At 41.3% G+C, this 23,734-nt stretch overlaps 1 protein-coding gene across 1 annotated transcript; it reads left to right on the top strand.

The window, feature by feature from the left end:
• Positions 1 to 7,793: 7,793 nt before the first annotated feature.
• LOC106613173 (forkhead box protein L2) lies at positions 7,794 to 10,097 on the top strand. Its single transcript, XM_014215167.2, has one exon. It carries the CDS (start codon positions 8,390 to 8,392, stop codon positions 9,305 to 9,307), a length of 918 nt encoding a protein of 305 aa, XP_014070642.1. The 5' UTR covers positions 7,794 to 8,389; the 3' UTR covers positions 9,308 to 10,097.
• The last annotated feature ends 13,637 nt before the right edge of the window (positions 10,098 to 23,734 follow it).

The raw sequence follows: 23,734 nt of genomic DNA on the forward strand, positions 1-23,734 counted from the left end.
GAGCAGGGGAGAGCAGGGGTGCGCAGGGGAGAGGAGCTTAGCGCTTCCCATAGGCTTCCCCTGGGCGATAAGGAAGACAAACACACAGCGCCACCAGAATACACCACAGCCACCTTCCGCTCAGGGCGAAGGATAGGGGAGAGAGGAGACATGGAGGAGGGGGACTCCTTTATCATTTTTGACAATGACCTGTGTGTTGAAAAGGGGGATTTAAAAAGTAAGAAAGCCCCCCCACACTTTTTTTAACACATTTTCTCTCTTAAAACAGACCGACACAAGAACACATACACAATCACACTAGTTATTTTGAGAGTGGATACAGGGTATAACGTCACATTATAGCTTGGAAGGTGTTTGTCTGTGCGTGCTGTGTGTGTGTGTGTGTGTGTGTGTGTGTGTGTGTGTGTGTGTGTGTGTGTGTGTGTGTGTGTGTGTGTGTGTGTGTGTGTGTGTGTGTGTGTGTGTGTGTGTGTGTGTGTGTGTGTGTTATCCTCCCTCTACCCCCCTCATTATCCTCCCTCTATCCCTCCTCTACCTCCAACACAGTAGGAGGTAGAGGGAGGATAACAGGGGGGAGGTAGAGGGGGTAGAGGGAGGATAACGGGGGAGGTAGAGGAGGGATAGAGGGAGGATAATGAGGGGGTAGAGGGAGGATAACATGGGGGAGGTAGAGGGGGGTAGAGGGAGGATAACATGGGGAGGTAGAGGGGGGTAAACGGGGATAACAGGGGGAGGTAAAGTGGGAGTAGAGGGGGGTAACAGGGGGGTGATAGAGGGGGTAGAGGGAAGATAAACGGGGGGTGGTAGAAGGGGGATAACGGGGGAAGAGGAGGTAGAGGGAGAATAATGGGGAGATGGGGGGTAGAGGGAGGATTACAAGGGGGAAGGTAGAGGGAGTAGAGGGGGGATAACAGGGGGAGGTAGAGGGAGGATAACGGGGGAGGTAGAGGGGGTAAAGGGAGAATAACAGGAGTAAGTTGGGGGTAGAGGGAGGATAACAGGGGGAGGTAGAGGGAGGATAACAGAGGGAGGTACAGGGGGATAACAGGGGAAGGTACGGGGGGGACAGGGGGGGTAACGGGGAGGTAAAGGGGGTAGAAGGAGGATAATAGGGGGAAGTCGAGGGGGTTAGAGGGGGAATAACAGGGGGAGGTAGAGGGTGTAGAGGGAGGATAACGGGGAGGTAGAGTGGAAGTAGAGGGGAGTTAACAAGGGAGGTAAAGGGGGTAGAGGGAGAATAACAGGGGTAAGTTGGGGGTAAAGGGAAGATAACAGGGGGAGGTAGAGGGGGTACAGGGGGAGTAACAGGGGGAGGTAAAGGGAGTAGAAGGAGGATAACAGGGGGAAGTCGAGAGGGTTAGAGGGGATAACCGGGGGGAGGTAGAGGGAGGCTAATGGGGAGAAGGTAGAGGGGGTTTGGAGGGAGGATAACAGGAGGAGGTAGAGGGGGTAGAGGGAGGATAACAGGGGGGAGGTAAAGGGTGGGTAGAAGGAGGATAACAGGGGGGAGGTCCCTGTTTATTTGCTCTGTCCTTTCCTTTCTGGGGAGGAAGAGACACATTTGAGGCACTGCATGAAGGCTGTAGGTACTTCCTTATTTTTCATCAGATCCCTCCATCCCCGCTTTCTCCTGTCCTCCCCTCTTATAAGCATCCGGATTAGTGTCCCGCTCCTTGAAAGCAGCAACTCTAGCCTTTGGCTCGTGCGAATGTTGCCTGTAGTCCATGGCTTCTGGTTGGGAAATGTATGTACGGTCACTGTGGGACGACGTCGTTGATGCACTTTTTGATGAAGCCGGTGACTGAGGTGGTATACTCCTCAATGCCATTGGATGAATCCCGGAACATATTCCAGTCTGTGCTGGCAAAACAGTCCTGTAGCATAGCATTTGCGTCATCTGACCACTTTTGTATTGAGCGAGTCACTGGTACTTCCTGCTTTAGTTTTTGCTTTTAAGCAGGATTCAGGAGAATAGAATTATGGTCAGATTTGCCAAATGGAGGGCGAGGGAGAGCTTTGTATGCATCTCTGTCTGTGGCGTAAAGGTGGTCTAGAGTTTTTTTTCCCTCTGGTTGCATATGTGACATGCTGGTAGAAATGAGGTAAATACGGATGTAAGTTTGCCTGCATTAAAGTCCCCGGCCACTAGGAGCGCCACTTCTGGATGAGCATTTTCTTGTTTGCTTAAGGCCTTGTACAGCTCGTTGAGCCTTGTCTTGACAAAGCAGTATATCCTTCGCTTCGGACTCATTAAATAAAAAATCTTTGTCCAGTTCGAGGTGAGTAATCGCTGTTCTAATGTCTAGAAGCTCTTTTTGGTCATAAGAGACCATAGCAGCAACATTATGTACAATATGAATTACAAACAATGTGAAAAACTAAACAAAATAGCACAGTTGGTTAGGAGCCCGTAAAACGGGAGCCATCCCCTCCGGCGCATTATTAACCTTCCCAATGCAGATGCACCGACACCTTCATGCACCTGGTGACCCTGGAGGGGTTGATGGAGCATGTTTCTTTTGTCATTTCTGCTTATTGCTCATTTCTGTCATGATAAAATGATTGTGTGCACACACACATGCAATACACACACATACACATGCATGCAATAACACACTTCCTTACACAAGCACTCTCAAGTACACACATACCTGCATCAAACAGTGAACTCATTCATGTTTAATATTATGTGTTTTGCAGGGCGTGTTCTTGGTACAGATTACTCCAGAGACCGAGCAACAAGGCCTGATTGGACAAACCAAAGAGCATTCAAGCACCAACGACCTGAGGTGGCCTACTTGTCATATCTGTATTCATCAGTCTCTATTAGAAATATAACATTTCAAAATGGTTTTTTTCTCCTAATTTAAGACTTTTAGTAAACAATGATCATTAAAAGAGAGAGTGCTTTTCTTGTAAGTTCAGATCAGGGTTGGTTTCATTTTATTTTCTACCACATTATGATATTCACGCACCAGTTATCCCAGAAAACCGGCAACATTCCCAGAGCATCAGTTAAGATTCCCATGAAGTTCTAGTTGAGGTTGTGTCTAACATTAGGACAAAATAAATATACAGCATATATGTTTTTCATAACAAAATAAAGAAAAAATGATTTAACTGAAATATCTTTGCAATGTTCTCCTAACATTCACTAAAATCTATAACAACTACAGAACATTCCCCAAATGTTGTCATTAGGTTTCCAGGTAAGGAACAGATGAAATGTGTTTAGGGATCGATTTTGCAACATCAGGTGAATTTTGTATAGTCCTACAAACATTGTCTAATCATCAGCACATCGGAACAGTTTTTGTGTTTTGAGAACATTTGCTGCAACCTAACGAATGTTCTGGGGACTCACAGAAGCAGATTTGTTTTCAGCAGAGACCAAACTATTTTGCAAAAGAGATGTAGTACGTTATCTATATTTCAATAGGCTACATGAATAGATGACAGAATGTAGACTAACTGAAAGTGATATTTTGCAGGTCGATATAGACCTGATGCAGCAGCATTGTGGCGCGTCCTCCTTCCTTGCAGAAGGATCCATCTCTTCTCCCACATGGCCCAAGAAACAGCCAAAAACGTGTGTCACACGTAACTCATTATCCAAAGAAAACACCATACCTCGCCTTAACCGCCGCAACGGAGATATGGCTTGGGCAGGTCTCACATCAATACCGTTAACGCTTAAACGGTAAAAAGGGAAAGAGGGATCTGTGTCTTGGTTTTTAACTGATCAAATAGTAAAAGTTGGGAGGGATTTATTCGATATAAGACTAAACGAAAACATGTATAGGCATGCAAAAATTATGTTTAAAAAAGATATGTTCTTCAACGGTTCAGGAAATGTGTTAGATGGTTATAATAATGTATGCAGATTAGATGAAATACCAAACAGTGCACATCGCCTAATAATGCTCGGCTCATCTATAATAGCTACGCATGGCTAGGTCTGAATGTGATGGATAGATGCAGTATAGCACCACAGTGGGAGAAAATATTATTGAAGCAGTTAAATTACTATAACAAATATTGATCGAGAATTTGTGAAAACGTATTATTATTATTATTGTCATTATTTTTTATTATTAATGAGAACATTCACATTTACATAATTCAAAAATGATGGGTATTGTTAACCACAATTACAAATGCATGTTCTATGTTTATAGACTACCCTATCCTAAACCTCATTTCTGTCTCGTTCAAATGGATATACTGCTGCCAGTGCATGGCTTCCTTCACTCGGTGGGCTGTAACTCCGTGGGTTCGCCCCGGCCTGGTCCCTGCCTGACCTGGCGGATCTCGTCCTCCGCATTCCTCTCGCGCACCCTATCATAAACATCCTCGCCTAGACCGAGCGCAGGAAGTGCGCGAGGACAGGAATTTCACTCTTTCAAAGTGCATTAAAGCTGAGGGCCGGTTAAGAGTTGGCGCTGCCATGTTTGGTTTGTTATCCTATAGTAGGCCGACAAACGGGCTTTTCGACACACACAGAGGCGTATTCACGCGCTCTATATATTTTTGGTGTTGTTATTTCTCTGTATCATTGTGGTGGTTGCCACTAATAATCGGATAGTTTATTAATGTCGTTGTTCATATTATTATCTTGACTTCTACTTACAGAAAACTATAACAACCTCGGTGAATTTACGACGTGATATATCATTACTGCAATGCACGTTCTGAGAAGCCTCAACAGAACCCAGTCAGCTGTGGAGTTGTTTTACATTGTATCTTTTTATTGCAGTAAGCGTTTATTCGCCGATGATTGTTGGGGATCAAGAGAGAATTTGAGAGGGATTTGTAGAGGGTGTGTATTTATCTAAGAGCAAAACATAGGCTACCCTGCGTCTATCTCATGGCTCTCTCCTATTCTCTCTGTTGTACATCAGTGATACAATTTTCTTTGCCTATGGTTTATTGCATGTACGCATTTTTTGGTCCAGATAGGCTATGAATTCGTTCAATATAACAATTGAATTGTTATTTAGCTTAAACACTTGGTAGTAGGCCTAGTTAATTCGTATGCATGTTACGTCATTTAGTTGAATATTTGAACATATCCTTCACCAAATGATGAGTGCTCATTAGTAATGAGAACTCCTATTGAAATCAGTCAGTCGTTGAAGAAAAATGATGCCTGGTGTTTTAGACAGTGTAGCCTAGCTTCAATAGTATGTCCCGAAGCTATACCCATCTTGCCCTCTATACAACTATTCTCTTTCTGCACCATTTTATTGTGAATATTTTCGATGATCCCCTTGGTGCATTCTTGGTTCATTGAGACTGTTAATTTGTCAGCGCGCCTCAACCATGTCTTAGCACAGTGTAAAGGTTATAATAGGTTCATATTCACCTTATTTTATCAACCAAAAACGTTCCTTCATTCACTTTTACCCAATTTAAAACGTGATATAAAGAAAACAAGCGACAATCGAATTAACATTCCTCAGCGCGCTCTAAAGCCAAGCTATAGTTCAGGTTACACATTGGCCTCGCGCTAGGGGTGTTTACTGATTCTTAACATGTTTATTTACAGCTTGTTGTGACGTGACGCGCGTGACTGTGGCAGCCAGGCCCAGATGCCGCGCGCAGGTGAGCGAGGTGTCCCGGGGAAAAGTCGACCTCTCCTGCAGTCGTTTGGTGTGAGACTCAAGCAAGCGTCCAGAGTTCCAGTCAATAAAAGGTATGTATTATTGATCAAAATAAACAATCTTGTGGTATTCAGAAAATGTTAGATGGAAAATAGAAACCATATAAGTGCCATTAATGGCTGATATATACCTATAGGCCAACACTTGGTTCCAATACAGTAAAATCTATTTTGCCAAGAGATTCCTTGAAATCAAAAAGCGTTCCGACTGTAAACCATGCAGGGCATAGACAAGTCCTGACCTAGGCAACAATACATGATTTATTGTCACTGGAATGCTAAACCGTTTTTCTAAATATTCCAGTTTTAACAAAAACAGTTTTTAAAACAGATCTACAATTTTAGCCTTGAGTTTGAGACTTTGTAGCCTTTTAAACATTGTTTTGAAATGCTCTATTTTGTTTTCCTTCCCACGATGTTCCAAAATGATTTTTTTAAATCGTTTTCTTTTCGTTTTATTCAACATTCTGAACCTTAAGTAGGCCTACTGGTAGTCGAATGGTGTTATTACAGTCATTGGTGTTATTGTGCAATAGACATTACTGCCACTGTTGTTATTACTGATTGTTTAATAACAATTTGATAATAACAAAATGATTGTATGAAAATATCTATGATTGTTGACTGTTCAGCAATTTTTCTTCTCTCTATCAATTTGTGTTCCATCTTCTAATCGTCATGGAGTTGAGCGCATGGGAACAGAAGGGACCAGCCTTTCTCCGCAACAATAAAGAAGACTAAACAACACCCTAAATCACGAGGTATTACTAAACACACGGGCACTGTCAGCACTGCCCAACGAAAGGATCGAGTTGTGTGGTGTCTTCTTTGTTTTCACTCACTTAAAAATCACGTTACCGCATCTGTGTCGCTTTGTTAAAGTAGAAGGTGAATGAAGTATAGGCCTGTATTCACCTCGATTTAAAATAATAAAACCATGTATGCTTGACTTTTCATGTGTGTTTGCTATCCAAAATATATTTGTAATCTTTGTGAAAACGAATGTTTGGGCATTTTGGTGAAATGATATCCCCAAACACATTTAACTTGACCATGCATAACACAACACTTTCAAAATATGTAGCACTCAGTGGAGGTTTTATAGCATATTTATCAACAAAATACGTTCCTACACATATTTGGTGCATTTTTCCACACTCATGCAGAAATCTAAGATTTGATTGGCCTTTCTATGCATTGTAGGCCTATGAGAGACTATGTATGATAATGCATTGTTATTGTTATTTATTTCATTGCTATTTGTATAAGTTGACACCCATTTTAAAAGTACTCTTACAGTAAAAGAAACCACTTCATTTATTTTGTCGACGCTATCTGAACTAGACACAATTAATCAGAGTAATATATTTTCAGCATATGTTTATGGTCCAAAAACATATGTGAAAAAATTAATCAGGAACCTGAGAAAAGTCTTTCTTTTAGCGCTGGAAACTGCCCTCTGTATCCTCAAGTAATGGCGCGCTGAGAGACGGTTGGCTCTTACTGCTGTTCAGCTGTTCCCCGGCGAGGAGAGCCGGGGCTTCTCTACAGCGGCCGGCCGGGTCCAGACTGTGGGCCGGTGGCGGGCGATGACACACATGCCAATGCTGTTCCACCTGCGTAAGCTCTCATAGCACGGAAATACCATCCCGGAGAAAGCCGACGGGACCCACATGGGTGGCCAGGGAAATGTATACCCCCTCCATACACCTCCACCACAACGCCTGCTAATTAAGCGGCACTATCAATCCAGGTTTTCTGCGGCTGCTGCAGACAAGCGGGCAGTAGCTAATGAGGCTTCAGCCTGCAGTCAGACGGAATGCAGTAACATATTGAGGTAAATCTGAGGGTATAGGCCGAGGCTATTTACTTACAATAGCTGAAAATACTATTTATATTAGGCCTACCTTGTTTTATCATTGGACAGTATTGAAAAGTGCAGTCAATGCAAACAAAAATATGATCAGTTATGAATAGTCGATAGGCTATTAGTTTGTACAAACTAACTATAAGTCAACATAAATACAGGAAGTAACAGTTGGCTATTTTGTCAAATATAACTGTGTCCCATGCAACAAGTGCTTTTTAATGGCATTGAAATTCAGGAAATTATTTACTGTACCTTGAAGTTCTCTTCCTCTTAATCATTTATATTTGACACACAAACTTTTCTCTAAGCTGTTTCTAATCATTTGCAAGGAGTGGTATATTGTCTAAACCACACTACGACACATGTTATTTTTGTACAGTGTGTGAATAGGAATATTTATTTGATCATGTGAAGTGGGCAGACAAGAGAGATTCCTCACCACGCAGCTGTAAACCAACAGAGGCGGAACTCGTCCAATGCGCACAAATCACAGAACAGTACGTCACACGACGCACTGGAGAGCTACGGCCACTATCAGGCCTACCGCCTGCCTGTGGAAAAAAAAGCGAAAAGGGCTGGGCTAAGAGAGGAATCAAACCACAACCTGGGCTGCGCTGCCATCACAAACCAGTTTGGGAGAAAGTATGTTCTAGAGGAGAGGCTAGTGCCTAACAAGTCCCAAACTGTGGCTCAAAACACGGATTTCTCTGCGCGCTAAACGTTAAGGAGGCAGCGTCAGAGTTTTGTATTGGAGTCCATTTTGAGGTGCTACGGCTAATATCCTTTTCTGCAAGTGTAGTTAATCGCGTTTGTTGTTCTTTATTTGTGCTGGATTTGTTTTTGTTTTGGTGTGCGCAATGATGGACACTTACCAAAACCCCGAGGATGACGCAATGGCCCTGATGGTCCACGACACCAACACCGCGAAGGATAAGGAGCGACCCAAGGAGGAACCGGTCCAGGAAAAGGGTTCGGAGAAAACGGACCCGTCTCAAAAACCACCATATTCGTATGTGGCTCTCATTGCCATGGCCATCCGGGAGAGCACAGAGAAGCGCCTGACTCTATCTGGCATTTACCAGTATATAATCACCAAATTCCCTTTCTACGAGAAAAACAAGAAAGGCTGGCAAAACAGTATCCGGCATAACTTGAGTCTGAACGAATGTTTCATCAAAGTTCCTCGCGAGGGAGGCGGCGAGAGAAAGGGGAATTACTGGACCCTTGACCCGGCGTGCGAGGACATGTTCGAGAAGGGAAACTACAGAAGGAGACGTCGAATGAAACGTCCCTTCAGACCTCCACCGACCCATTTCCAGCCCGGGAAATCCCTCTTCGGCGGTGATGGGTACGGCTACCTGTCCCCTCCAAAGTACCTGCAGTCCAGCTTCATGAACAACTCGTGGTCGCTGGGCCAACCGCCCACCCCGATGTCCTACACCTCCTGTCAGATGGCCGGTGGCAACGTGAGTCCAGTAAATGTGAAAGGACTGTCCGCTCCCTCCTCATACAACCCATACTCCCGGGTGCAGAGCATGGGTCTCCCCAGTATGGTGAACTCTTATAACGGCATGAGCCATCACCACCACCCGCACGCTCACCATGCCCAGCAGCTGAGCCCCGCGACCGCTGCGCCGCCCCCGGTCTCCTCCAGCAACGGAGGTGGCCTGCAGTTCGCCTGCTCCCGCCAGCCTACCGAGCTCTCCATGATGCACTGTTCGTATTGGGATCACGAGAGCAAACACTCCGCATTACACACGAGGATTGACATTTAGAGTTTACCGGAGGGTCACTTGTAAAATGGACTCTTGTGAGAGAAAGACAATAAGTCTATTCCTGTGTATGCAAACCAGAAACAAAATAATTTTAGAAGAGACAATACTATGACGGGCTCTTTTGATCCAAATAATGTACTGAAAATCCATATGGAAAGACATACAAGTGGGGATGGTGAGAGAATTTTCAAAAACTGGAAATTGTGAGATTAAGTGGTCACGACTAAGCACGAGGTAGCAGAACTTTTTGTTGCATTGGACAGAAGGCCGTGCTATTGTATGTTATATTTGTACAATCCGACCAGTTCCCTATTCACGGGGATACGAAATCCATGAAAACAAAACAAACAAATAAAACCCTCTCCCTGTCTTGGAATGTTAAACATCACCTGAACGAGTGATCATTTAATTAGAACTCCTACGTATTTGAACCAGTATAGTGCACTGAGCGGACTCCAGCAAGACCAGGTGAAATGTTGATTCTTTATTACCGTGTCACAGTTCTTACTCGGGATGAGGTGGGGAGACAGAGCACCGTCAGAAGGAGCAATACCAAATATGTGTTACTTCGGGGGTCATTGACTTTTTAGGCTTCGTGACCTTTGATAGAGATGGTTTGGTTTCCGATAACATTCAGTCCAGTGCCAGATTTTTTTTTAACCTTTCTTGTTTTTTATAAACGTAATTATTTTTGTCTCATACATGTTGAGACCATGTTAAATTAGCACTTTTCCCTCTTTTTCTAGTATTTGGAATTTCTTAATAAACTTGTATTTCTTTCAACGTAAAACATTGGTCATGAATTAATCCTTATTTGTGCAAAAACGGTATTGTCTAAACCACAAATTTCAACAATTATCAACGATAATATTATGATCATTATTATTAATATTATTAGTATGTGGTCTATCACTAAACAAATGCATGGCCATTATTATCAGGTGTGCAACGTAGGCTTAGAACTATACATTCCACAGATGAAGTTAATTGGAATTCTATCCGTGAAAGTTGTTCACTTAGGCCTAAACCCGAATGTATATTTTTGTCTTGAAAATGTTAATGTTAAATTCCAGTTATTTCAACATTTTTGGCACGTAAATCCTTTGCGTAAAACATCTCCAAATATCTAGCAGATGGGTTATAAGGCCTAACACTTTTGTACAGTTTAGCTAAAGTTTAGTTTAGTGGGGAGTTGGTTGGATATTTCAGTTTTATACACTAAATATATATTCTTCCATTCGAAAGTAGTTTTGGGAAATGCCATTTAATTCTAAACCATTAGAGCTGCTAAGCTATTAATTAGACCTTCATTTGATTCCAGTGCCAACCCTGTTGCTTAACACATGGAAACAGCGCGTGGCCTGCCCCGGGAACTTGCATGCATTACAACTATTGGCCAACATGAAAGCGTGAACTTCTGTCTTATCTGAATAGTCTACATTCATTATTAGAGTTACCAAATACATCTACGGCAACTCATTTGTCAGCAGAGTGCAACAATTGAAGAGAGAAAATCAAAGAAAAAGCTGTGCGTGTTTAAGAAGACGTTGTGAACTTCTTAGAGGGTATTTTGGCAGTCGTTGTTCCGAGGCCGAACGCTTAGCAGAAACAGATGCTGCAGAAGTTAAGGGTCGCCATCCCAGTCATTCCATTTAATCATTATCCCCACATGATGCAGGCTAACCTACATTATGTGTTTAAACTAATCGTGGCTTCAGCTCAGTGAGCTTTTCCAAGGAGCATGGAGGGTTTTTTCTGTGTGATTATCATCTGCTCATGCATAATTGCGCAGTGGCACTTGATTATTACTACTGTATTATTATTAGTATTATTATAAATGAATGTTATTATTATTGTTATTATGATTATTATTATGGCCTGTTATTATCATTTACAAGAAGGTGAATTTGGTGAACCAAGGAGTTTGGTCGTGGATGAAGTCGAAATAATTTTGCCATCCACCCTAAACACATGTTCTGTTACACTATGGAGTTTACCATTACTGCACGATTATTATCTAAAGATTGACGTGGACTGACGTGTCTTACACCTTGCTTGGCTGTCAGTTGTGTTGTCCAGATATTCTAATAAATTATCCTAAGGCATGTTGGCCAAATATGTTCAACTTATATAGCCTAGACCTTTATGGGCCTATCTGCTGGAAATCAAGCTATTTGTATTCATTTGAGCTAAGACCATTTCTTACATATGAGCTAAGACAAGTGATGTGTGAGTGGGCTGGGTTGAGCGTAAAGTAATGGATGGCACCATACTGTTTTCCAGCATCTTTTGCTAAACAAACCATAAAACATAAAACGTAAGCCTGTAGGCAATATGTCGTGTCGTGAACGTTTTAAACTTATTTAAATCTCTCCAATCCCTACATTTAACAGACCTACAGGCTACAAAACAATAGCATCCGCCTAGATTGAAACGCTGTTTCATGTTGATGCCTAAATTGCTATGGTCTATCACTGGAGAATGATGTTAGAACTTTACACACGTCTATCCAACCCTGTCGCTTTGGTCTGAACGCGCTGAATCCGATGGAGGCCTACGTGCACTTCCTCGTGAGGCCCAATAGAGCCGTTGCCGACCCTTGGGGCAGTGACGCTCTTGAAAAGAGACGTGGTGACGAGTGAAACGCTTTCAATACACGTCTATTCTCAACCCTCTTCCACCTATTATCCATTTCATAACACTCAAGTTCATACTCGAAGAGTTATCGGGTGACTATTGTATGGTTTAAAACGTTTTTACAATGATGATTTAAAAAACATAAGGATTAATAATTTCATAATAGCATTTTCATTGTTTTGATTATTATGAATATCATTCATATCACTATTGCAGCTCTGAAACCAATTCCTTTTCAACCATTCTGCCATTATTTTCGATTTTACGATAGGCTGCTGATACCACCAAGCCTAAATGGGGTCATATAGGTTTGGTCATGCAATAGGCTCTTATTAATGTGATGTCCACTTTCAGTGCGTTTAAGTTCGAGCCTTATTTTAGACTGACAAGATCCTTATATGACTGTAGACAGTAATCATGCAAAAGTATATCATTCACCTTGATCCACCCCCCGCTCCATAGCAACAACGTCCTTGGCCCCATCGCAGCGTCCTTCATGACATGCATATTACACACTAACCATAGGTGAGAAATGGAGTTGTGGTGTCGAACCGTGTTTGCTACAGTTTAAATAGTCACTATTTTTTTGTGGATTAATCCCTAAATAATTATGCTTGCTTACTAAACTAAATTGCCTAGTCAATTTGACAATATGGGCATTATTCAGTTAAGTTCGATAAAATACAATTCCATTTAATTCATTACATAAAAAACAATGCTTGGGAGTATTTTTATACATACAAGTTAACACAAGTTGACATTAATATATTATAAGCAAATACTTGTTTGCTTGATATGCTTGTATGGATGCAAAAGTGATGCTCACAGAGGATATTGTGACCCTTTCCTTAATTCGTTATTCATTGTGCGGGCAAGGTGAGTCACGAAAAGAGCACCTGTCCCTGTCGTTTGTACGCTTGGAGAAGATGATTATGATGAAAATGAAACTCATGACTTATTGACCTATATAGTGTTTTCCCCGTTATAGTCTATGCCTTGAAGCACTGTTGATAGACAGCCCTTGTATAAAAAGCAGTTTTATCATACTGTCAGCAGGTGCATGTTTATCAATAGGCCTAGTGCCACTTTTGCATCGTTTTACTTTCCGCTGAAGTTCCTCGGTTGAAAAGAATGGTGTAACGCATTAGCCCACCTTTGTAATCACATGTGTATAAGGCAAAATGTAGATACATGCAGACCAACAGAAATGATAATGGTTAACGTTTTTAGCTTTCTGTGTGGGCATATTCCATAACTGGAGACTAGATTGCATATGAGCCTATGTAGCGTATTGAACTGTGTGTATAGAGGGAGCGACAATGCAAGGTTGAAATGTAGGTCTAGCTGTGTATATTTTCTGCTTCTTCACATTAATGTTTTGTAAACAACAAGGAGACAAGGGCAGTGTATTCTAAACAGGCTTCTTAAATTAATAAATACAACGTTTCACGAAAAATAAGGCATGTTGTCAGCGACCTGGTAAATGAACCATCTTCGGAGATAAGCCTGCATTTAGCCGGCGATATGTAGTTTATATCTTGCTTTGTCTATTTATCCAACTGAACGTATTAATACATTCGTAAAATTAGGATTATGATAGCCTATATTAGAATAGTATAATAATTATTATTGTTATCTTTGCTATTTTCAACATACAATATGTTTTATTAAGTGTTACAATTCCACAGCCAACATTCATGCTGACGATATGAGCAGGCAAAGGATTCTGAGTATGTCTAAGTATCCGTATTGAGGAGCCGAACATGTCGGGTAAAACAATGTCCTTGCACATGCAACCGTAGAGTTGCGTTTTGTTTATTTACATTTGTTGAGTACATGCTTTGACAAAGACATGACCAATGCATTTTAGGCCTACTTTAGATGTTGCAATAGATCTTTCTCTTTTAGTTTACTGTTAGTACAGTATGCAGTGCCTTCAGAAAGTATTCACACCCCTTCACTGGCCTACACACTGGCCTACACACAATACCCCATAATGTCAGAGTGGAATTATGTTTTTAGAAATTTTACAAATTAATTAAAAATGAAAAGCTGAAATGTCTTGAGTCAATAAGCATTTCAGGAGTAAAAATGTGCTTAAACAAGTCACAAAATAAGTTGCATGGACTCACTCTGAGTGCAATAATAGTGTTTCACAAGATTTTTCATTGACTACCTCATCTCTGTACTCCACACATACAATTATCTGTAAGGTCCATCAGTCAAGCAGTGAATTTCAAACACAGATTCAACCACAAAGACCAGGGAGCTTTTCCAATGCTTCGCAAAGAAGGGCACCTATTGGTAGATGGGTAAAAATACAATGGGTAAAAATGTAATTAAAAGCAGACACATCCCTTTAGGCATGGTGAAGCTATTAATTGCACTTTGGATGGTGTATGAATACATCCAGTCACTACAAAGTTACAGGCGTCCTTCCTAACTCAGATGCCAGAGAGGAAGAAACCGCTCAGAGATTTTACCATGAGGCCAATGGTGGTTTTAAAACAGTTACAGAGTTTAATGGCTGTTAATGGTAGTTACTCCACAATACTAACCTAATTGGCAAAACATGCATCCTGTTTGCAACAGGGCACTAAAGTAATACTGCAAAAGAATGTGGCAAAGAAATTTACTTTTTGTACTGAATACAAAGTATTATGTTTGGGGCAAATCCAATACAACACATTACTGAGTATCACTCTCCATATTTTCAAGCATAGTGGTGGTTTCATGTTAAGGGTATGCTTGTAATCGTTAAGGATTGGGGAGTTTGTCAGGATAAAAAATAAATGGAGTGAAGCTAAGCACAGGCAAAATCCTAGAGTAAAACCTGGTTTAGTCTGCTTTCCACCAGACACTGGGGATATGAATTCACCTTTCGGCATGACAATAATCTAAAACAGAAGGCCAAATCTACACTGGAGTTGCTTACCAAGAAGACAGTGAATGTTCCTGAGTGGCCAAGTTACAGTTTTGACTTAAATCTGCTTGAAAATCTATGGCAAGACATAAAAACCAATTTGACAGAGCTTGAAGAATTTAAAAAAGAATAATGGGCAAATGTTGCACAATCCAGGTGTGGAAAGCTCTTAGAGACTGTGGAAAGCTCGCTGCCAACTGTAATCGATGCCATGTCCTGAAGGAGTCAGGAAATGCGTTAAAAACCAGCCACTAGAGGCAACAGTGAGCGCTATTACCATCAAGTAGGCTTGGGTTTTGGGAGTTGTGGACAAACCTTAACCCCTAACTTAACCATTGGGAATGAATGCCTAAACTTGCATGTTCAATCCCAGTGGTAGACTTTTTTTTAATCCTATCCCAAACCTTAACTTCAAAATTTGACATTTGGAGTAACGAAATGATACTGAGCAAGAGGAGTCAACCCAGGGTGTCAAAAACAGTCCCATGACTCCGGATCCGAAGGTCGTATGTTCAATCCCAGTGGTTGACGCTCATTTATTTATTTTATTTTTTAGCCCTATCCCAAACCTTAACCCTTAACTTAAATATTAGGAACTAATCCCGAAACGTAATGGTTTAATCATATCCAAAACCTTAACCCTTAACTTCGAAAATTCACATTTGGAAAAAATTGAATGATGCAGGAGTTGTCAACCCAACATGTCAAAAACACTTCGAATTTTGACTTTTGGAGCAACTTCGAAATTTGACGTTTGGAGAAACGTGGATCAACATCAGAATCTGAAGTAAATTTGGGAAAGCCGTGAGATCTTGTTTGAACACAAACCATACATTTGCGCATGCATGTCTTTGTTCAGTGTGTGGGTGCGACAGGTGTGCATTTTAGCAGAAAGGTTGCCAGTTCAGCTGAGCTGAGCCAGACGCGAGGGAACAGTGGTCCTGCATGCAAGATGTCCCTCGGCTGCGGGAGATAAGACTAGCTCGAATCAGGAATTCCTCGCTCCTTCAGCGTAAAAATAATTTTTAAAAAGTCTAGTGTCACACACTATATGGAACATGCAGATGCGGTAATTGCCATATTATTAGGACATAGAATAAATTATATAGTCATTTAATATAGAGTCATTTAATAGTCATTTAACATAGAGTAATTTAATTTAATCGGATCTCGATGGTCAGTGCTCTAACAGGCCTATTCAATCTCTCTTGGAAGCTCAGTGATTTGATCATTTAGGAGAGCGACAGCATGTCCCGAACATGTCATACCTTGGGTTACGGAGTAGGCAAAAATGAGGTACCATAGTAGCCTGGCGTTTAAATAACTATTTATAAACATTTGATCCATATTACCAACAGAAAGCATGAAACATATGAGTGCTTATAAAACATTTGTCAAGTACACAAACTATTATGGTGGCACGTGTAAAACTATCACAACAATGCTTGCGTCACTTCACTGAAGAGGATTTCATTTGAATAGGCCTCACGTAGAGTCCAAATTATATCCACATGTCCAAATGTATACGATCCCTTTAATTGCAATGCAGTACATATTATTCCTGTAAGTTTCTCATATACATGAATTCAAAACAGTTGATTATATCAGGAGTTCACTGTATCTTAGCTGGAGAGTCTTTCTCAGCATTATGGAGCGTTGAATCGAATTAGCATACGTCAACAATGTGTAAACCTATTAAGCTACGCGAGGCTTATGCACACTATTACGCTAATTAGGATACCATAATAATAAGAGATGAAAACTATTACAAAACAAAAACAAATAATCATATCGGTACAACATGTAAATTAGCCTAATCTTAAACTTTCTGCAAAACAAGGCTATTGAGCGTGCTCTTCTGACTAGGCCCCCAATGTAGCCAACATTTCAGTATGGAATGTAGTTAAATCACAACTCGTAAAGCCTTTTTCATGAAGTAAAACGTTTATTTTTATGATGATGATGATGAGCATCATACTCAAGTCAGGCACAAATCTGATATTTTTTTACAACCTTAGCTTGTCGGTCGATATAGCCTATATGTCTGGTACAGTGCATTCAGAATTCTACCCCTTGATTTATTACATATTTTGTTGTGTTACAGCCTGAATTCAAAATGGATTAAATATGTTGTTTTCTCATTCATCTCCCCATAATGACAAAGTGAAAACATGTTTTTAGAAATGTTTGCAAATGTATTGAAAATTAAATACAGAAATATCAAATTTATATAAGTATTCACACCCCTGAGTCAATACTTTGTAGAAGCACCTTTGGCAGCGATTACAGCTTTGAGTCTTTTTGGATAAGTCTCTAAGAGCTTTGCCCACCTGGATTGTACAATATTACAAATTCTTCAAGCTCTGTGAAGTTGATTGGTGATCATTGCTAGACAGCCATTTTCAAGTCTTGCCATAGCTTTTCAAGCCAATTTAAGTCAAAACTGGAACTAGGCCACTCAGGAACATTCAATGTTGTCTTGGTAAGTAACTTCAGTGTATATTTGGCCTTGTGTTTTAGGTTATTGTTCTGCTGAAAGGTGAATTCGTCTCCCAGTGTCTGTTGGAAAGCAGACTGAACCAGGTTTTACTCTAGGATTTTGCCTTTGCTTATTTTTTCTGTTGCAGTATTACTTAAATGTCTTGTTGCAACAGGAAACCAGAAGGTACAATTTTCTTTTTTTCCCGGATAACCAGGGCCACACTCCAACACTCATTTACAAACAGCGCATTTGTGTTTAGTGAGACCGCCAGGGATGTTCTCTTGATAAGTGGTGAATTGGACCATTTTCCTGCATGTCCTGCAGGAATGTAAGGAGTACTTTTGGGTGTCAGGGAAAATGTATTGAGTACAAAGTACAAAGTACATTATTTTCTTTAGGAATGTAGTGAAGTAAAAGTACAAGTTGTTAAAAATAGAGTAAAGTACAGATACCGCCCCAAAATACCTAAGTAGTAGACACCTTTGAAGTATTTTTACTTAAATACTTTACACCACTGGTGTGTGTGTCGGTGTGAGAGGAATGGGGGTACACACATGCCTTGCATCCAATGGAGGGGGTCGAAGGGATGTTTTTATTATTTCTTTATTATTTCATGATGAGGTGAAAAGGTTTCGCACACTGTTTGGTTTGGTTTTTGCGTGTCTTTCCATTGAGCACCCAGTGAACAACCGTGATTATATCCTTTGTTGTGCTCTCAGAGATGACAGATTATAATCAAAAGGACGAATGAGGTCAAATCATTCTCACATAACACATTTGACCCTCAAGTTCCTCCTCCATCCAACCCCTCTACGCCAGGCGTACCTGAACTCGTTTTGGGAACGCCTGTGTGCGTGCGTCCATCCCCGGCTTGTGAGGTGACAGGCGAGTGCGGCAGCTGTGAACACCAGGGCACCCCCGGAAACCCGAGTCACTCACAGGTTGCCGGTTTCCCAATGTTCTCACACAATTGAATTTATGGCATTCTTGGGAATGTTTGAGATTTAAGCGCAACCGTTTCCATTTGGACGCAGCGCACATCACCCCACACCCATTGAAAAGGAGAGTTGGGTCACCACTGTTTGGTATACACCAGCTCGAAACAGGAAAATATGCAAAGATTTGATTCGCAGAAAATCCGGCAATTGTTAGGATCAGCGTGAGTTTTTCCCCTCCCTTGTACCAGAAATACTAAAAGTTAATTCGGTCCAAAAGCTTTGTCCTATTTGTATGACATTGCAAACACGGTTTTAGTTTTTTTCTGAACATCCCTTGGTGGATCTCCAATGTAATCTACTTGTCACACTGATCTACGTGATGTTTTCAGTTACAGTGGATTTTTATCCTAATGAAAACCCAGAGAAACAATAAATTACATGAAATAATACCCTAATCCACCAAAATAATAATGACGATGTGTTTTGATACACCACGATAGATTATAAATAGGAAATACACACATGGGTTTGTTGACAGGACCCTCGGCCAAAAGAAGACAGAAGTTCATTAAACGTATATAATTAATACGTGAATATAAATACGCAGGATGAGTTGTCATCCACTCAGGGAGAATGACTGACCGTGTGCCCAGGGTGACATCACGCACCGACCTCTCTCTGTCCCCGCTACAATGGGGCCACCAAAATGTCACCTCGCACCACTGCCAAGGAACAGGGCATGTATAGGGCGTGTATAGGCTATGGTGCTCCGCGCGCGTCTACAACTAAGTCTGGAGCTCCAGAAATGTGGGGTAACACTAACGGAATACTTATAAGTGATTAATTTATGTGCATTTCGTAAATATTTCCTATTTGTCATTTACAGAAATAATTGGCATATGGGTTGAAATTGTAGAACTTCGAATAGTTGTATACCTAGGACTAGGCTATATGGCCATCTGAAATTCAATGGAATATAGGCTAGTTTAGGATACATCCATGTATCACCATGTTCAAACTGCTTGAATTCTACCTACACACAATCTGCTGAATTACCACTGGTTTACAACTGAATGGCAGAAGTGGCTGGCCGCTTCTGCAGTGGCGGTTCTAGACCATTTCAACTGGGGGGGCCAAGCTGGGGCCAGTTGTACTGTTAGAGGGGCCAGTTACATTAGACGTTATTGTTGTCATATCGTTTTCTTCACTGCATTGCAGGCATTAGCAGGCAAAAGACCATGTTCATAATCATTCAACAATTTATTAGCATTTTCTGCCTAATAATGGATGTAAAAAAAGAATGATAGCAAAAATTAGTTATGTAAAAATTATTTCATACTCCACATTTAGTGGGGCCACAAGGGGGTCCAAAATTGTTGTCACATGGGCACTGCCCCCCCCCCCCCGAACCGCTAGTGCGCTTCTGCAAAGGGAAATGCGATACACTCTAAAAAAGCACTTCCCCTTCTCTTGATTATGAGCTCTAAATTGCTTTGTCGGTTTTTAAATGCGAATCCTTTTCCCATAGTGCCTGTTGATGGAGGCTATTTTTAACCTCTTCCCCTCCTTGTGCTTTAAGAAAACTTCTGGTGAATTGGCAAGAGTAGGCTAAGCAGCTCTCCGGGGCCATTTCTAATTTCCACGGATTAATCGTGAAACCTGGGACCCTTGGGGCCCATTATGGCTCAACACCTGCTAAACAGAATTTTAATTACATATTTGTATTGTTTAGTTTCAGGTATTTGTCTATATCCATTTTCATTGGGAAATATTACATATTAGGCTTGCCTGACGACTCACCCTGAATTTAATTCCTCAGCTCTATCGATCCTACCGCCTACATATATTGTCTGAAACTGCTATTCTAGAAGTTGTTTGTGTGAATTTAAAATGAGGGGCGTTGTACAAAACGAATTAATCAGCGATTAAATCATCTCTAACAAATCTAACCAATAAGAGCATCAAAGTGAATAACTTGATCATGTAAGCCTGGCCAAACCAATTGGTTTCTGGGACCAATCAGAAAGGACAGAATGTGTTCCCATTCTACAAATTCGGGGAGACTCATCATTGAGAAGAAACGTCAGTTGGCTGGAGCAATGTGGATGGGGTTGCCAGGCTCACTTGGGGTTTTGTATAAGGATAAAACTGAGTAAAACAAGCATATCCTTAGGTGCCCCTTTACCACAACAATTATAATATCTTGACTTTGAATGTTGTTGTCCTAGGGCTGGGGTGCTGGTCAGTGTTTCCAATTCACTCCTTCTGTACCCCTGAAAGAGTCTGTTTACACATACCAGTTTATGGCCACATCCATTCTCTAGGGGCACACCCCTGTAAACCATTACACGTTGCATGGTTCCATTCTGTGTTCATTAAATGCTTCATTAAACCTCACTGATACAGGAATTATTTTGAAAAATGACAAGCATATCCAGGCTAGAGGTATAGGACCAGGATGTAGTGACATGGCACTATGCAGGTGCTTTAACTAGCCCAGTTAAAATACAATAATGCATATAATTGCATGTTGATAACATGATTTTCATGAGTTATGTCATTTATTTATGTACTGTACCATCAAAAACAATGAGGATGTCTCTCCAGTGAGTCTTTCTCTCCATTGGCTGTGTATGGGCATAAAACAGGAAGTTTGCCTTAAGCTTGACCCTGGGTCTCCGACTCTCCAATCAAGCGTAGCCTCGTCACATCCCAGATCACATCACAGTACAATCCAATTTCAGCCACAGAAACAACGTATTCCTTTCAAACAATTACATACCTCTTGGCAAGGGCTCACAATTAAACAAATGATTATATTTTGATACCCGTAATTATATGCATTCGCATGAGGTCTCCTTTGAAGTCCAATGTGCTTTTTATTACACGCTTATCTCGTGTTATGAGATTATGCAGCGAGCATGTTTGGATTGAGTTACGGTACATTTAATTGAATAAGAGGAGAATAACTCCGTAATAGAAGCATGCTGGAGTCAGCCATACAGCGATCTGGCCATTCCCTTTGAGCCCGGATTATGTTTAGCAAATTTAAGATAATGAGAATGTTATGAGGGGGCTGCCTATGTAGGCCATATGACACATGACACAGCCTGTCCATGGCTCTGGCCAGCTTCACAGAGCAGAGGGTTTCCTTTGAAAGACAATCTATTTCATTAGTCTCCCAGCTTGCCTCAGAGGCTGGGAATGGTTTGGAAAGCTGCATGTGAGGGCTGCTTGTATATAACCACCACTTAATCAAACAACGGGGGTTCAGTTGGGGTATTGTATTCAGTGGGGCTATCCTCAAATTGGTGGCATTTTTATTATGATGTTTTAGAGGCATGTATTACATTCCCACTGTAGGCTGCTGTCTCCCATGCTGAAGTGGTGGAACCAAAGTTGCCAAGTTTCATTTTTTTCCTTTTTTTCAAATTCACCTTTATTTAACCAGGTAGGCAAGTTGAGAACAAGTTCTCATTTACAACTGCGACCTGGCCAAGATAAAGCAAAGCAGTTTGACACATACAACAACACAGAGTTACACATGGAGTAAAACAAACATACAGTCAATAACACAGTAGGAAAATAAGTCTATATACAATGTGAGCAAATGAGGTGAGATAAGGGAGGTAAAGGCAAAAAAAGGCCATGGTGGCGAAGTACATACAATATAGCAAGTAAAACACTGGAATGGTAGGTTTGCAGTGGAAGAAAGTGCAAAGTAGAAATAGAAATAATGGGGTGCAAAGGAGCAAAATAAATAAATAAATAAATACAGTAGGGGAAGAGGTAGTTGTTTGGGCTAAATTATAGATGGGCTATGTACAGGTGCAGTAATCTGTGAGCTGCTCTGACAGCTGGTGCTTAAAGCTAGTGAGGGAGATAATTGTTTCCAGTTTCAGAGATTTTTGTAGTTCGTTCCAGTCATTGGCAGCAGAGAACTGGAAGGAGAGGCGGCCAAAGGAAGAATTGGCTTTGGGGGTGACCAGTGAGATATACCTGCTGGAGCGCGTGCTACAGGTGGGTGCTGCTATGGTGACCAGCGAGCTGAGATAAGGGGGGACTTTACCTAGCAGGGTCTTGTAGATGATTTTGGCGACGAGTATGAAGCGAGGGCCAGCGACCGAAAGCGTACAGGTCACAGTGGTGGGTAGTATATGGGGCTTGGTGACAAAATGGATGGCACTGTGATAGACTGCATCCAATTTATTGAGTAGGGTATTGGAGGCTATTTTGTAAATGACATCGCCGAAGTCGAGGATCGGTAGGATGGTCAGTTTTATGAGGGTATGTTTGGCAGCATGGGTGAAGGATGTTTTGTTGCGAAATAGGAAGCCAATTCTAGATTTAACTTTGGATTGGAGATGTTTGATGTGAGTCTGGAAGGAGAGTTTACAGTCTAACCAGACACCTAGGTATCTGTAGTTGTCCACATATTCTAAGTCAGAACCGTCCAGAGTAGTGATGCTGGACGGGCGGGCAGGTGCAGGCAGCGATCGGTTGAAAAGCATGCATTTAGTTTTACTTGTATTTAAGAGCAGTTGGAGGCCACGGAAGGAGAGTTGTATGGCATTAAAGCTCTTCTGGAGGGTTGTTAACACAGTGTCCAAAGAAGGGCCAGAAGTATACTGAATGGTGTCGTCTGCGTAGAGGTGGATCAAAGACTCACCAGCAGCAACAGCGACATCATTGATGTATACAGAGAAGAGAGTCGGCCCAAGAATTGAACCCTGTGGCACCCCCATGGAGACTGCCAGAGGTCCGGACAATAGGCCTTCCGATTTGACACACTGAACTCTATCAGAGAAGTAGTTGGTGAACCAGGCGAGGCAGTCATTTGAGAAACCAAGACTACTGAGTCTGCCGATGAGGATGTGGTGATTGACAGAGTCGAAAGCCTTGGCCAGGTCAATGAATATGGCTGCACAGTATTGTTTCTTATCGATGGCGGTTCAAGAAGTGACTTGATCATACTTATAGTATTTTATTCATGCATGTATACATATTTACATTATTAGGCTTACTATTTTACAAATGTAATAATGAGGGGTAGGGGTAAAGTTTTTAGGTTTCAGCCAATGAGGGAAGCTTACATTCAATTCATTACTTTTACTGAATGAAAATGAAGCATGCTCTTGGCCATGAACCTGGCCCTACAAAATATATTTAGAGGTTTTTGGGATAAAGGTTGATGCACTTGCTAGGCTGCTATGTACTGCCCTCTTCTGGAATTAAATATTATTTTACACCAAATAATGAAAGTGCTTCTTGAAGTTCAATAGTGTGTGTGTGTGTGTGTGTGTGTGTGTGTGTGTGTGTGTGTGTGTGTGTGTTTGAGAGAGTGAGACATTGGAGTGCCATTGGAATTGGTAAACATTTCCATCCATCAGATTAAAGCTCTAGGAGAAATGTCTCACATATTCCACATGTTTATAAAATATGGGGTC

Source organism: Salmo salar, chromosome ssa09, assembly GCF_905237065.1.
Source record: "Salmo salar chromosome ssa09, Ssal_v3.1, whole genome shotgun sequence".
Taxonomy (NCBI): Eukaryota; Metazoa; Chordata; class Actinopteri; order Salmoniformes; family Salmonidae; genus Salmo; species Salmo salar.

Excerpts from the sequence above, each read along its gene's own strand:
- LOC106613173 (XM_014215167.2), top strand. The coding sequence starts at position 8,390 with ATGATGGACACTTACCAAAACCCCGAGGATGACGCAATGGCCCTGATG.